Consider the following 16,808-nt stretch of genomic DNA (forward strand, 5'->3'; position numbering starts at 1 on the left):
ATTAAGTAAAAAAAAAATATTGGCCTAATAAATTTCCTTATGACATCTGATAAACTATGTTTTTTATAAAACATTATCATAGTCAATAATTATCATTATTACTAAAACACAAAAATACACTTAATTTTCAGAAGGGCTATATATATTTACCATGGATTTTCCAACTTGATAATTATTTGGATTAATATTTATTTTCCTGAAGAAATCCTGGATGTTAAATTTGGATGGAATGATATTTCGAGGAAGAAGTACATGGAAGTGGCTCGCAAAATCCTGAAAAATGAAGAAATGTTATAAAGTCACAAAAGAATGATATGTAAACAAGATCCCAAATTTTATCCTTTTATTGATCCCTTTCTCATTCTTTTAAATAGAGAGAAACCAAGGAAGTATTTGCTAACTTAAAATATTACAAAAGGATAATTTATAAAATGAGGAAAGGTGTAGTGAATTCTACATAATATTTTGTTATCAAAGGGGAATAAAAGAAGGGCAGAAACTAATCATCCCTTTTGAGAAAGCTATATTAAAAACCAGAAAAACGCCCTGGCCGGTTTGGCTCAGCGGTTAGAGCGTCCACCTGCGGTCCCGAGAGACCCGGGTTCGGTTCCCGCTAAGGGCACGTACCTTGGTTGCAGTTTGTCCCTGGCCCTGGTTGGTCGTGTGGGTGGCAGCCACTCGATGTGTCCCTTTCACATCGATGTTTCCCTCTCTCTCTCTCTCTCTCTTCCTCTCCCTCCGTCTGTACAGAAAATGGAAAAATGTCCTCGGATGAGGATAAAAAAAAAAAAAAAAAAAAAAAAACCAGAAAAAGGTTATTTAATAATAAGAAGAAATTTTTAGCAGGAAAATAAGCAAATGTGGCAGTTATTACAAGATATAATTGAGAATGAAGCTTTCCCTCCAAGTAACAGCAAAGACTTGCTCAGGTGCTGAAAAGCTTCAATATAATTTCTATACCCATAGCAGTAGCTGATGAAAATAACTTTGAATCTTGTTGGCAGCTTCTTATAAAAGAAAATCCTGCTGATAAAACTTTAGCAAAAACCAAACGGAATATTTTCTTTTGAACTAGACAGTTCTGATTGAACTATTTCATTGTGAAGAATTGTAATCAGAGTGAAGAAGTGCTATGCTATGAGTAAAATTAGTATTTACTCATAACAGTGTGAAGAATTGCTATGTAATGAGTAAATTTAGTATTAGGAAACATTCAGATCAAATGAGAAGCCAAGTACTGGATTCTATTACAACACAAACTTAATAAGGTTGGAAGAGGGTACTCTCTACCTCTTTAATTCTGTATACAAAAGATGGAGTAGAAAGGAAGAGTTAAGAGAAATAAACAAGCCCCAAATAAAAAAATAATTTAATTGATGTGCATAGATATTTAAAGATCACTGTAAAAGTATAACCTGGAAAGAGTATTTGCAGCTGTATCCTGATTGGCGAATTCGAACGGTCTCCAGCATCCCAGTATACCGAAGCTGCCTAAGTACCAAGGCATCACTGAACCTTAATGGCAGCTAAAACAAACCAATAGGAAAAAAACATTAACCTAGAAGAATAGATTTCCAAATTAATGTTTCTCTTATAAGTATGATTAACTTTTTAATATCTAGGAATCAACTGAAGATTGTCTGGTTAAGATACAGCAGAAGTGATGGACAATCTTATTTCCCAGCAGTAGTTTCAGAAAAGTTCTGATTGCCTGATCCCAGGGGGGGAAAAGGGGAACCAGGTTTCCATGCTTCTCTAGTTGTAGAGGGAGAAGATCTTCAAAGCTCAAAAGGAATGTAGTTGCCCATAGAGGTGGCCACATAGTAGTCACTATAAAATATGTAACAAGACTAGCCTCCTCACATATGGTCAGGAGTGTCTGTATTTTTGTTTTTATTTATAATTTTATCTATAATCTCATTCAGAAATAACTTGCTCCACTTTACTAGTTGCCTTGGTTAACTGAGAGCTGACAGATTCTTCTTCTAATGACTAGTACAAGGCTAAGAATAGATTTCATTTCCCTAAATACATTTTGCTGATGATACTGGTATGACACAATGAAAAACAAAAAATTCCTATCGTCCCTGACAATTGATGATTTCATTGTATAGGCGCTGAAAGGGAAGAAGGTAATGGGAGGCAGTCACTCCTCACTAGTCATAATACCCTGTCACTCCTAGGTATCTCAGTAGGCATGTTTTCAGACATTCAAAACAAGATGCATTTGGAGTTTCTGATATTTCTCTCTATTCACTCTAAATACTATTTTCAATGATTCCCTAAGACAATCCCAAACATTTTTCTGCAGACAGATGGAGTGTATCACCTGTCAAGGAAAAAAAGTCAATGGGCAACTTATGTTAAATAATAATATTAATAGTTGACATTTACTTAGAACTTATTCTATACCCTGAAATACTTCATTAATTTTACTCTTTGTATAGCAAGGTTTCAATTAATAATAGGGACTCAAACTTCTATTTAACTATAAATAAAATTATTTCCTTTTTAGTTACTGTAAAAGAATAGCTACATTTACTAACCACTTATAATGGGCTAGAAACATTCTAAGTATGTTATAGGTATGAACTCACAAAACACTATGAGGTCCTATAAATACAATATATTCTTACATGGATAAAAATATTTAAGCCACAGAATGGTTAACTTGTCTCAGGTCACAAAGCTTGTAAACAAATGAGTTGGAGACTGCTTCTTAAAAACTAAGAAAGCTAAACATAATTCCTACACATTTTAGCTATTCAGGTTGGGAACCATTTTTTCCTATGATGAACATAAAGAAAGATGACAAATGTTTACACTTTTTAGACATATTTTGCAAAACTCTAATTAGGGGAACTGTCAAAGTAAATAGGGAGGAATCAAGAATGTACACAGTATCTTCCCTATTTTACAAAAATTAGAATCTCTAAACATGAAAAATACCAAGCAAGTTCTTTAAGAGTGACAGTGTATATCCAAACAAGAGAGATTACTCTCAGAGTAATAAAAGTTACATAAAACCCTTTTTTACTATGACATTTCAAGAGGTATCTGTTTCTCAAATTCTAGGAGATACTAAATCAAGACCATATAAATACCTTATAGGCAGATAGGTGCAAAAACAAGAAAAATATCCATAGAAAATATATAACATTGTTTTCCTTAAAAAAGATTATATATAGATCCTCCTGTCCACTTACTCTCCTTAGAAAGAATTAAAAGCTTAGTTTGAAGTAAACTGAGTGAGAAGCTCTCATTTACCTTTTCTGCATTAGAGCGAATGCATTTTACAAAATATGGCTCTGCTTGACCAAGTGTCTCCATCAGCTTGTTTAATGAGGTCTGCGATACAAAGCAACAATATGAGCATTTTCTTCCATTCCAAACTGAAAACAATTTATAAATATAAACAATAATGTTGTCAAAATATGCAAAATGAGTGGTATACACAAAAATAGGTTAATTCCTGAAAAGCCAAGTGACCATTATAGCATGCTTTTTAGTCACATGAATCATATACCATTTAGGTATCTTGCCAATCATTTTGACCTTTCAATGTCAATCTGAAGGAAACCGATTCCTCTTTGTTAAAAGCAAAATAGGTAATAACCTGAAACTGAGCACTGATGCTGGGAGGTTTCTTCTTCTTGTGCAAATGAAGAAGGGACTTGGTAATGCGATCCTGCAGAGTCAGTCTTGTCAGGTGCTTTAAAGAATTTACCTCTAGCAAGTGCTAAAAAGAAGAGGGGAAAAATCAAATTCTTCACATAAATTAATCTAAGAATAGGGAAGACAAAATTGTAAGCCAGTTTTCATTATTTTCTATGTATAATGAGTGAATATGGGAGATTGATATTCAACATCCATTCTATCCTCTTCATGTTTTCCTGCAGAAGCTTTCCAGCTAAAAAGAAAATTACTTTTCCCAAACTCTCTTGCATCTCCGGTACTAAAAGTGATTTATTTTCATCAACTAAATTCAAACACATGAAACTGGGAGAGTAAAATGAGGCAGTAGCTTCGGTTTCTGCTGACAAGCATGTACACATGTACTTCAATTTTCTGTCCAGGTACTACCTTTTGAGTGCTGAGAGGCGGAGTGCAAGACATTTGTGTTGTTACTGCAACTCTAGTAAAGGAACTTCAGCCCTGGAGCCAATAGCTGTAGCAGCTTCTTCCTGAATACCGCATTAACCTGGAAGCAACAGCTACAACTTTCTGTTTGCAGCTTCGGTCAGTTCCACACTGTTATTTTAACACTCCGAAAGGTTAAGACTTCTAATGATTTTGTAAACATAAATACCTCTCTGAATTAAGTTCCTTTCTACATAAAAATATCTACAGTAATTACTGTTATCAGCAACTGAATCCTAACTCACAGGAACAAATTAAATTCAATCTCAAGACTGTATCAGATACACCATGAACACAAAGAAAAGAAAAACACACACATTCCCTATCAACAGTCATCCTGATGTGCTAATTATTAATCTTAATAAGATCGAGCAACTAAAGGATATAAAATAAAGTATTAATAAAGCATGTGGGAGCTTTTGTAGCCAATCAAAAAACTGAAACCATACTATATGGCAGTGAGTTTATCAATAAAAAGAATATACCTTTACAGACATACAACTTATAATGTTATTGAAAAGGTAGTAAAAGTTTTATTGTATAAGAATAAGATTGCATTAAAAAGGCATGGCAAATTTAAGTCTAAAAAAATATTAATTTTTGACAGTATAAACATTAAAAAAATAAAAACTTTCAAGCAATAAATACAATGCATATTTAAACAAGTGCAACTAAGAAAAAAATGTTTCCAACAACAGAAAGGGGCAAGAGAGAATAATAGAGAAATAATCATAGTGGCATACTAGCCATAGTTATAAGAAATGTTCACCATCTTTTGCAATGTTAATCATGGTTGCTTTGTTTTGATAAAAGAAAAGTCCACTCCAACCTGGCCGGGAGGTGTGCGCCTCAGGAGTTTACCTCAGGAATGGTGTCCATTCTCATAATCTAAGGACATGGGGGACTACCTGACATCATGGAAAGATTAACAACCTGACTGCAATCCCCCCATCAGCCCACATTCCTCCCCCCTTGCCTGTAATCATTTACCCATTTTGTTTCCTTTTTGCTTAACTGCTTTTTTCACACAGTCACTGCTTTTCTACCCTTAGAAGCTAGCAAGTGAGGGTGGGCAGAGTAGATTTTACGGGATGACTCACTGCTCTCCCATACTGCCTGCAATACTGGAATAAACACTCATATACAATTCAACCTCATCTCTGCTTAAACGGCTCAAGTAGTGACAGGTCGCCCTGACCCATTCGTTGTCCGGTTTCACAATGAGAATGACTCATTACTTGTTTATAAGAACTGTAAGAAATCCTTTAAAAATACATCCCATGACAATAAGATCTGAATGTGCAATTCGCAAATAAAGTATAAATGACGACATAATGACAATCATTCAATTCCACTTATAAGCAAAGAAATACTTTCTCTTAAAGAGATTTTCTGCACATCAGATTGGCAAACATAATAAAGACTGACAAAACCCAACAATCATGAGGATGTGGGAAAATAGGCATATATATGCACTGTTCATAAGACTGCAAATCAGTATAACCTTCCTGATTAGCAATGTCATTTTTAGGCATTTATTTAACAAGATCTGAATACTACTTTTGACAATGTACTTCAAAAAATAATTAAAAATTATAAAGAGATATGCATTTATGTAAAATTCTTTTCATAACGCATGCTTCATCCACATGATTACATAGTTCATAAAACGATAGTAACCAGAGGGAAAGGGGGAAGGTAGAAGAGGGTAAAGAAGGAATAAATGGTGATAGAAGGAGACTTGACTTGGGGTGGTGAACACACAATACAATATACAACTGATGTATTATAGAATTGTATACCTGAAACCTATATAATTTTATTAATCAATGTCACCTCAATGTCCAATTAAAAAAAAAACAACCTGTTATTTCCTGACATGGAGAAATATTTGCAAATATTAATGGCAAATAAAATACCATGTAAAACAATAATATATATGTATGGTGTGTGTGTATTGAATTTTGGAGGGTTTTTACTTTATTTCTATTGCATTTTTAAATTTTCACAAGAAAAGTTATTGTATATGATGCTGTTGTAATAATCTGGTTATTATTTAACAGGAAAGGAGTAAAGGGGAGACTAGATAATATAGACAAGCCATTTATACAGCTTTACCAGAAAGCTAGTTTAATACTCTCCAGGTCTGTTCCTCACAGACTGATGGGGGAAGGGACTGGACAAAGACAGTTTAGACACATACCCAGTAACATCAGAAGGTGCCTGCCTGTCAGTCACACTTGGGAGAGCCAGTGGCCAGAATAGGTGTGCAAAACTTGAATAGTTAGTCCCCTAGACCAGTGGTTCTCAACCTTCCTAATTCTGTGACCCTTTAATAAAGTTCCTCATGTTGTATGGGGGCATATCTGCATGTGGGTAGACCTGCCTGGAGATGGATAGAGGAGCGGTGTCTCGGTTCCTAAGACCATCGGAAATATGTGAAAGGGTCGTTCGATCCCCAAAGGGGTTGTGACCCACAGGTTGAAAACCACTGCCCTAGACAAAGGAAGTTCTCTCTCTCTTAGTTTCTTGGTCCTCTCCCTTGCTGCCTGCACCAGACTCTTACCTTATGGGGCTCCCACACCCTGCCTTTGCCACATGGCTTAAGGCCTTGTGGTACCCATACAATGGACTGATAGACTAATAGATATCTAGCCTGTTGTCACATCAGACCCACTTTCACCATGGAACAGAACCTCTGGACACTGGCCCTGCTTCTAGCTTTGCTGAATCCACAACTGCAAGTCTTCTAGGACTAGATTAAGGAAACTGAGACATCACAACCCCAGGAATGTAACTCCATGCCAATAAAAATCATTTATTCTCCCATGCGAGTCTTAGAAAATTCATTCTTTGAAAATATCGTGAGAGCCACCACACTCCCACAAGTGTCAGGAAGATCTGGCCCACTCATCTCTCCAGTAACAGTGTATTAAGAATAAAATAATTTTATATACTTGCCAAGACTAATTAGAATAAATTTATAGTTTATTCATAAGTACAAAAAAAAAATTGGCACTGAAGCCTAAAATGATTTTTACCCCAAACATTTAAGATACTTCTGAGGAAAAGACCTTGAAAATAATGGTTTCATTTTATAAAATCTATCTAAAGTGATAGCAAAATTAATTAATAAACATGTGTCACTATGTGAAAGCATCATATGGACAGTGGAAAATACAAAACTATTTTTTAAAAAGTCCTTGCCTTCAAGGAGTTAAACTGGAAAGGTATTTTTTTATTTTTTTTAATCCTCACCCGAGGACATTTTTCCATTTTTTGTTCAGATAGGGTGGGAGAGAGAGAGAGAGGAAGAGAAAGAGAAAAACATCGACGTGAAAGTGACACACTGAGTGGCTGCCACCCGCACGACCAACCAGGGCTGGGGACAAACTGCAACCGAGGTACATGCCCTTAGCGGGAACCGAACCCGGGTCTCCGTGGACCACAGGCCAACGCTCTAACCACTGAGCAAAACTGGCCAGGGCTGGAAAGGTTATTTTTTAAAAATCACCACATATATTATTACTTAAAGTTATTTCTTTTCTTTTCTTTTTTTTTTTTTAATTATTTTTAATCCTCACCCGAGGACATTTTTCCATATTTTGTTCAGATGGAGTGGGAAGGAGAGAGAGAGAGAGAAATATCGACGTGAAAGGGACACATCAAGTGGCCGCCACCCGCACGACCCAACCAGGGCTGGGGACAAACTGCAACCGAGGTACGTGCCCTTAGCAGGAACCGAACCCGGGACTCTCTGGACCGCAGGCCGACACTCTAACCACTGAGCCAAACCGGCCAGGGCACTTAAAGTTATTTCTAATTTTTTCATTTGCTTGGAATACTCTACTGCAAGATCTTCACATGGTTTGCTTTTCTTGCCATTCAACTTATAGCTTAAATGCCCAAAACTTCCTCATGAAGTTCTTGCTTAACTACTCAAAAAGTAGCTCACTTCTAAGTCAACATGTCATTTTATTTTCCTCTTTGTGCATAATATCATCTAATTATGATTTCATTTATTTATTTGCATTTTTTCACTAGAAGATAAACTAAAGGAAAGCCAAGACTCTGACTAGACTGTTCATCCCTGTACCCCTAATGCTTAAAACAGTGATCTGGTACAGAGTAGGCAGTCAATAAATATTAGTTTGGATAAATGAATAATGAATGGATGGTTAGCAACTAATGATTTCTGAGCAGTGATTCCTCAGTAACTGGAGACCAGACTTCTGCCCATAAAAGCATCATGATCAGATTAATCAACAAATATTCTGAGTGATTACTACAGATCAGGCTCTGTTCTAAGTGCTAGAAATACACTATATTCAAGTACAGGAAAACAGGCTACAAGGATATTATAAAATAAATGACAGCTTGAGGTTTAAGATTTATGAAGAAGATAAAATAGGGCAAGGGAAAAATGGGGAGGCAGGGCAAAACAGAACAAAGTGGAGGACAGGAGGCCAAGGGTGCAAGAGAGAGATGAATCCAGCTAAATGATAGCTATAATAGCCCAGGATGATGTGACAAAAACCAAGAAAGGAAATATGGAACAGAGATCTAGCAGAAAAAAAATATAAAGTTAAGTTCTTTCTTAGGTCTTCTGTTCATTATCTAATTTATTCCTTTCTTAATTGCATCATCATTGCTTAATTTATTGATTTTAATTAAACAGTTCATTAAAAAAAAATAAAAAAAACTATTGTTGCCCTGGCCAGTTTTGCTCAGTGGTTACAGCATCGGCCCGCGGATCAATGAGTCACAGGTTTGATTCCAGTCAAGGGCACGTACCTCGGTTGCGATTCGTCCTTGGCCCTGGTTGGGGTCGTGCGAGAGGCAACCACTCGATGTGTCCCTTTCACATCAATGCTTCTCTCTCTCTCTCCCCCCCTCCCACTCTATCTGAACAAAAATGAAAAAATGTCCTCTGGTGAGGATAAAAAACAAACAAAAAAACCCTACTGTTTACTGCTTTCTGTGCAAGGTGCTATACAAACAAAGATGAAGAAGATACTGCTTAAGCATTATTTACATTAGCCAAGATATGGAAGCAATCCAAGTGCCCATTAATAGACAAATGGATGAAGAAGAGTTGGTAAATATATACAATGGAATATTGCTCAGCCATAAGAAAGAATGAAATCTTGTCACTTGTAACAACTTGGACAGACCTAGAGGATATTATGCTAAGTGAAATAAGTCAGACAGAGAAAGAAAAATATGATACAATTTCACTCATATGTAGAATCTAAAACAAAACAAAATAAACAAACAAAACAGAAACAAACTCTAGATACAGAGAATATTTTGATGGTAGTCAAAGGGTAGGTGGAGGAATAGAAGAAAAAGAATAAAAGACTAAGATATACAAACTGCCAGTTATAAAAACAGTCACAGAGATGTACAGCATAAGGAATATAGTCATTAATATTGTAATAACTATGTATGGTGTCAGATGAGTCCTAGACTTATTAGGGTAATCACTTTGTAATAATATAAATGTCTAATCATTATGCTGTATAGCTGAAACTAATAATATCGTGTGTCAACTTTAATTGAAAAAAAATGTTTTTTTAAATTATTTTTTTAAAAAGAGGATACTGTTCATGTTGAAGAGGACTAAAATTAAGGTCTTGAGCCTAAGTGACTAAAATTTTAATAGGGAAGTGACACACTAAAATTACTTTGGGCATCAAATATGAGAGATGAGCAGGGTGTCAAAATAGAAATGTACAACAGGGCAACTGTCAGTAAATAACTGGAAATTAAAAGATAGGCCATGCCCTGGCCAATTTGGCTCAGCAGTTATAGAGCTTCAGCCTGTGGACCAGAGTCACAGATTCGATTCTGGTCAAAGGGATGTACCTCAGTTGCAGTTCAATCCCTGGCCCTGGTCAGGGTCATGTGGGAGGCAACCAATCGATGAGTCTCTCTCACACTGATGTTTCTCTCTCTTTCTCTCTCCCTCCCTCTCTTTTTCCCTCCCACTCTGTCTGCAAATAAATGGAGAAATAACCTCTGGTGAGGATTTTTAAAAACATTAAAAAAAACAAATAAAAGATAGGCCATGTTAGAAAAGTAGATTTAACAGAAGTGACTGCTTCAAGGTATTAAGCGATAATTCTAAGAGAGAAAAGGGAAAGTACTGTATTAACAGAGGGTTAAGGGCTATTGAAGGTTATTTTTGTTAAATATTTGCTTATGCTTAATTGTTGAGGATTGTAGTAAAAATAAAGCATTCTATATCCTACCTATCGTAATAAAATGAAGTGCTAGAAGTACCCTGAATACAGGTGACTGAATCTTATTTCCACTAGCTATAGAAACTGTACAGATGCATGCAATAATGCTTCATATAGCAAGATATGAAAGAGGCTGCAGATTTCACCAAAGAGCAAATGAAAAAAAAAAAAAAAGAGTTCAGGTTATCTATACTCCCGTGGACAGAAATATTTTATTCAGTAAATGACCATAGTCAATGAGGATATAAGATCTGTCACTTTAATTTGTAGTAATATATACTTGTCTTGCCTTGATCTGGAGTGGACTGAAAGAAGCAAGCAAACCATTTATTAATGAAGAGAAATAAGACATATTTAAATAAATGTATGAAAGATGAAGAACAAGCCTGGTTGGAGTGGCTCACTGGTTGAGCATCGACCCATGCACCAAGAGGTCACTGGTTCAGTTCCTGGTCAGGGCACATGCCCCGATTGTGGGACCAGTCCCCAATGGGAGGCATGCAGGAGGCGGCCAACTGATGTTCTCTCATTGATGTTTCTAGATCTCTCTCCCTCTCCCTTCCTCTGTCTCTAAAATCAATAAAGAAAAAATATTCAAAAAACAAACAATGAATAAGGTTCCTAAACAAACCACCTATCATGCATATATGTATGTATACAGATGAGCCACAAATTCAGTTCTAAATGTTCTGATGGAAAATATGAAGAAAAATATCTATTATTTATTAACTGCTAACCATGCATGTACCAAATACATATCTCTAACTCTAAAATATATTATCCCCTGCATTTCAGATGAGGAGATAAAGATTAAAACAAATTAGAGAACTCCAAAAACCAGATCAAGAAACAGATCCAAAATCTGAATGTAACCTGAACTTGATCTTAACCTGGCTTAAGGTCAGTTTGACTTAAAAGTCTATACTCTCATAGGCTATGGTGCCTCTCTCACATTAAATATATGCATTTGAGCCCTGGCTGGTTTGACACAGTGGTTAGAGAGTCAGCCCATGGACCAACGAGTCTCAAGTTTGATTCCGTTCAAGGGCATATACCTTGGATGTGGTTTGACCCTGACCCTTGTCGGGGTTGTGTGGGAGGCAACCAATCGATGTGTCTCTCTTGCATCAATGTCTCTCTCTCTCCTTCCTTTCCACTCTATCTGAAGATAAATGGAAAAAATATCCTCAGATGAGGATTTGAATCAATAAAACATTACAATAAACAAAACATTAGCTACACTTAATTTAGAGAGAGAAAAACAGATGGGGTGCCTATAACTGATGACTGAATGGTCTTATTTACTTCAGATGTATCCAACATATTCATATTGGCTATTATATGAAGTTTAAGGAGAAGTTATCCATTTGAGGAGAATGAAAAGAACAGTGCAAATAGGTAGGCCCAGAGGTGGCATTCAAAATACTAAAAGACTAAAGCGAATGAAGGACAGAGAAAGATAAATTAACAGACAAAGATGTTTCATAACAAATATGGTCTCTTCTTCTCTTTTTCTCTACATAAAATATTTTCATGATAAGAAGATCATTACAAACCAGTTACATAAATTTTCTTTGTTTGTAGTTTAAAACAATATTTACCACTAGCAGAAACCATATCAGCAGTGCATTTAATTTTCTTTGGAAACCTAAGATAATTTAGGTAGAAGGAATAATAAAAACAAATTCATTTTCTTTTTCCTTAAACTAGAGAATCATAAGAATAGCTCTTTTCCAATTCTATAAAAATTTTGAAATTATGTTCATTAACAAGGTTACAATATAAGGGGCAGGATTCCTTCTTTGGGTGGGTACAAGAGAATGAAACAGTAAGACTTTCTTTAGTAAATTCAATAAATATTTTTGGAATGCCATTTCTGCCTTTAACAATGTAGATCAGAGTAGGCAAACTATAGTCCAGGGGTCAAATCCTGTCCACTATTTTTTATATGGTTTATATGGTTGACAAAAATTAAAAAGATATTTAATGGCATGTGAAAATTATTTGAAATTCAAACTTCAGTATCCATAAATAAAAACTTATTGGAATACAGTCACACTTTATTCAATTATATATTGTCTATAGCTGCATGTGTGCTACAATGGCAGAGCTAAGTATTTACAACAGAGATCATAGGCCTGTAAGCCTATATGGACCTTTACAAAAAAACTTAACTAGTGCCAATGATGATAAGAATTAGGTAAAGACTAATTAGAAATTATTTAAAAATCAAGTGAAATTCAGAATTTAATCTTAACCTGGCTCAAGGAGAAATAAAAAGATCTCACATAATGAGTCAATTACTCAACAAAAATTTACATTTTCTTCAACAGCTTTTCAAATACTAGAAAATAGAACATATCACCAATAAATATCTACCTGATCATTAAGCTTGGCCATTTTATAACATCCAATCTTACTTCTAAAATGGATTTAACTGAATACACACAGTCCCTATTTTGGGTATAAATAAGGTACTGCTTGTCTTTGATTTCTAAAGATTGTTTGCATGAGCAATAAAAACATAATTATGAAACAGGACACCAATGGAAAATATATTTTTATAATACCCACCTTTGGAAGGCCAGGTTTGAATTTGAAGTTTCTGTTTCTCCTAAAGAGACAAATCATACATAGAAAAAACTATTGTAGAGATGAATGATTTCAAGGTCTCTATTGAAACAACAGATTATATACTTATTCCCAAAATACATATCATCTATATGAAAATGCTGTATGCTTCAACTAAGCAGACACCTTTAGGAAGGAAGGATAAGCAAGGAAAAGAGAACAAGAAAAGAGATGCCTGCTCTGTAATATAGGTATAAACAGGTTTATGTCTGATGGTCAATAACCTAATGTTGTACATTCAAAGCTAGTTTTCTTTCTTTCTTTTTTTTTTTTGGCTGTTAATAGGGCTCTAATTTCTTATAACTACAGAAGTTTTGTTTCTGTCACTTCATATAGATGCTTATATTTTAATGAATTTTTAAAATGTACTTTTCATTAAAATATAATTTTCTACTTTTGGAAATTAAAATTTCTTTTATTTTTCTTATTCATAACAAAATCATACTTTTTTATCAAGACCTTTTTTTATTATGACTACAGAAAGGGAATAAAAGCTAATACTTATGAACATGGGTTACAGAATCAGAAAGACCTGGGCGTGAAACTAAGCTCTCTTACCTATTAACATATGATCTGAACCTCTGTAAACCTTGGTTTCATTACATGATAATGTAAAATGAGGATGATAATACCACGAACCTCTTAGAGGTGTTGTGAGAATTAAATGAGTTAATGCATAATTCTGGATTATAGCAAGACTTACATAAATTGAGCCTATGACACTGTTAAGCAATAATTTAGGGATTAAGGAATACAATTCAATCACACCTCTAGCTAGTGGTCTAAAAATATGCCTTGGAAATGTCTGGAATGTGTTGACATAGGTAGCTACAAACTTTTTACTGGTCCCCCATGCATGGTTATATCTATGTCCTCAAACCTATTCTAGAACCAGGTAATGAGGAATGGCAGGCTTGGATAAGTGTCATGTATCACTATATGTGATACACCATTCACATATGTACCATTTCATAGGGAATATTCCTGTCCAATTTGTTAGGAACTGCTAGAATTGCTATTAAAGACCAAGAATCCTCAAAAGAGCTAACAGTGTTTTCTCTCTCTAAATGTGAGGTCCACCAAAGAGCAATAAAGAATCATCTCTATAATGGGTATATTCAATCATGATTCTCCTGGTGAAATGAAAACAAACATATCAAAATCTACCAGCTAAATAATGCATAAGATTCAGAGGTCTAAATGCTGAGTATTTTTTTAACCTTGTTTCACTCAAATTTCTACTCATGAAATAGTATCTCCATCACCTCCTCTTTTTTCACCCAGGATTTTAAACCTGTCATATAAAGCAACCCATATTACTAATTAATACTAACGTGAGAATTCCATGGGCTCTTTCCAAGAGCTTGCTGCTAGCTGAATTAGCGAATATCCCATCTTTGTCAAGCAAGGAGGTGCTACTTGATAGTCTGCTCTGGCGAATCCCAGTTCTGCCATTCCAGGCAATATCAAATGTATCACTGTAAAAATTAAATATAGTACAATTTGCTTTAGTTAATTGAGACATTTCTAACACTCTTAACTTTAAAAAGTAAAATAAAACTTTAAACACTAAAGTTAAGATTAAGAAAAAATGCTAAACCAGCACCAAATGGTTTCTTACCAGAAAGATTATCAGTCAATTTAAACTAATCTTTTACTCAATCAAAACAAAAAAAATTTATATGGATTCTGGCACATTTACATACAAGTGTGCATGTAGATGAGCACATCTTACAGCTAATGTCTTTAAATATATTGTTAACCACTTAACAATCAGTAAATCATACAATGTATTATAATATAATGTAAAGGACTTTTGTCTTTAACTTCTAAATGCTACTGAAGGAATTTCCAGATCCAACAGACAATCATCCCATTCTGTGGAATATTTAATTTCCTCCTGGGAGATCTCACCATTACACACATGTCCACTAGGGCTGATCACCATTCTAGGCACTGAAGATATAGGAATGAACAAAACAGATAAAATTATCAGTGATTGCAATAAAGAGTTAGTAGGGGGCTTTCCAGGTGAAGATAGCAAATGTCACTCATATTTGAATTCCTTCCGAAACCCATAAAAACATTATTATCTTTTAAAGGAATAAACATTTAAGAGAATATACCAATACACAACAATAATACATTTTTAAATATGAGAAGCAGATAATAGAGCATAAATTGCTTTATCAGTAGTAAACTTTACACTGGCTGTGGGAAAGTTAAGGAACATCCATATTTATTTTTTTATTAAACCTCACCTGAGCATATTTTTCACTGATTGCTGATAAGAGTGAAAAGGAGGGGAGGAGTGGGAAGAGAGAGAGAGGGGGCGGAGATAGAGAGAGAAATATCGATGTGAGAGAGACACACTGATTGGTTGCTGCCTACATGATGCTGACCAGGGCCAGGAATGGAACCTGCAACCGAGGTACATACCCTTGACCAGGAATCAAACCTATGATCCTTTGGTCCATAGGCCAACGCTCTAACCACTGAGACAAACCAGCCAGGGCAGCATCCATATTTACTCTGCAGGACTCCCCGAAGGCTCCAGAACTAGAGGCACCAAGTCTCTGGAACTGGTGGAAAACGTAGGTTAAAAATAGGAGTACTGCCCAGCTGGTGTGGCTCAGTGAATTGAGCATCATCCTACGGACTAAGAGGTCACGGTTCAATTCCCGGTTGGGGCACATGCCCAGGTTGTGGGCTCTATCCCCAGTAGGGGCTGTGCAGGAGGCAGCCAATTGACGTTTCTCTCTCGCATCAAAGTTTCTATCTCTTTCTCCCTTCTCTCTCTAAAAAAAAAAAAAAATCATATTAAAAAAAAATAAAGAAGCACAAGTTGAAGTTGGTTTCAGAAGCACTTAAAACTACATGCAGCCTGATGACCATCCCTCCTTTACATAAGCAAGAGGATGAAAGAGAGAATCCATGGACTGGGCAGCATCATGTACAATTGAGGGTGGGTATACTATATAGACATCAAAGGATATATTAAAAATAGAGGTCTCAGCTGACCCTTCAACAACATAGATTTGAACTGCAGAGGTCCACTTATATATACATATTTTTCAATAAATACTCTAAATGTATTTTTCTTCCTTATGATTTTCTTAATAACATTTGCTTTTCTCTAGCTTATTCTATTACAAGAATACAGTCATAAAACATGTAACATATAAAGTCTGTGTTAATAAACTGTTTATGTTAGTAGTAAGGCTTTCTAGTTAACAGTCAAGTTTTTAGAAAGTCAAAAGTTACATGTAAAACTTTGCACAGGGGGATAGGAGCCCCTCACACCTGTGTTGTTCAAAGGTCAACTATATTCTTCAGGGAGAACATTAGACTAAACTTTTGTATGAAATCTGACCAGGCCAGGAGGAAAGACCCAAAGATACTGGTAGGGTTCAGAGACTGACAACACACCCAATTAATCAGAGATTCCAATTAGCTTTTCAGTGTCTCAATCCTAAATATGAACACTTGACCAAGGTTCACTAGACATCTGAAGGAAGTCCCTAGCATAAAACACAGGGACCAAAACAATCATGACATAACCAACATGAAGGAAAAAAAGACTACATAGAGAAAATAAAATTTTTTAAAAGCTATAATTAATATCTTTAGAGTGAAGAGAAAAAAATATTCCATGTATAAGAACAAGATGGTATAAAAAGTAAGCAATGAGAAGATAAAATTAGTAACAAAAAACTCCCCAAAATTAAAAATGTGACACTAATGAAAATGCAATAGAATGTACTCATTCACTCATTCAAAAATACTTATTGA

At 35.2% G+C, this 16,808-nt stretch overlaps 1 protein-coding gene across 15 annotated transcripts in view; it reads right to left on the reverse strand.

The window, feature by feature from the left end:
- The window catches only part of MYO9A (myosin IXA), a 341,194-nt gene that overhangs the window by 118,282 nt on the left and 206,104 nt on the right, over nucleotides 1–16,808 (reverse strand). For 14 of the 15 annotated variants that reach the window (XM_036243152.1, XM_036243160.1, XM_036243103.1 and 11 more), the window contains 6 exons: nucleotides 14,351–14,494; nucleotides 12,960–12,999; nucleotides 3,617–3,739; nucleotides 3,268–3,348; nucleotides 1,416–1,526; nucleotides 151–273 (listed from right to left, as the gene is read on the reverse strand). In XM_036243152.1, the coding sequence (XP_036099045.1) occupies nucleotides 151–273; nucleotides 1,416–1,526; nucleotides 3,268–3,348; nucleotides 3,617–3,739; nucleotides 12,960–12,999; nucleotides 14,351–14,494 (622 nt within the window). The remainder of the gene's footprint in view (nucleotides 1–150; nucleotides 274–1,415; nucleotides 1,527–3,267; nucleotides 3,349–3,616; nucleotides 3,740–12,959; nucleotides 13,000–14,350; nucleotides 14,495–16,808) is intronic. The other variant, XM_036243117.1, reaches the window with a different exon arrangement.

This window comes from Molossus molossus, unplaced genomic scaffold, assembly GCF_014108415.1.
Source record: "Molossus molossus isolate mMolMol1 unplaced genomic scaffold, mMolMol1.p scaffold_m16_p_1, whole genome shotgun sequence".
Lineage (NCBI taxonomy): Eukaryota > Metazoa > Chordata > Mammalia > Chiroptera > Molossidae > Molossus > Molossus molossus.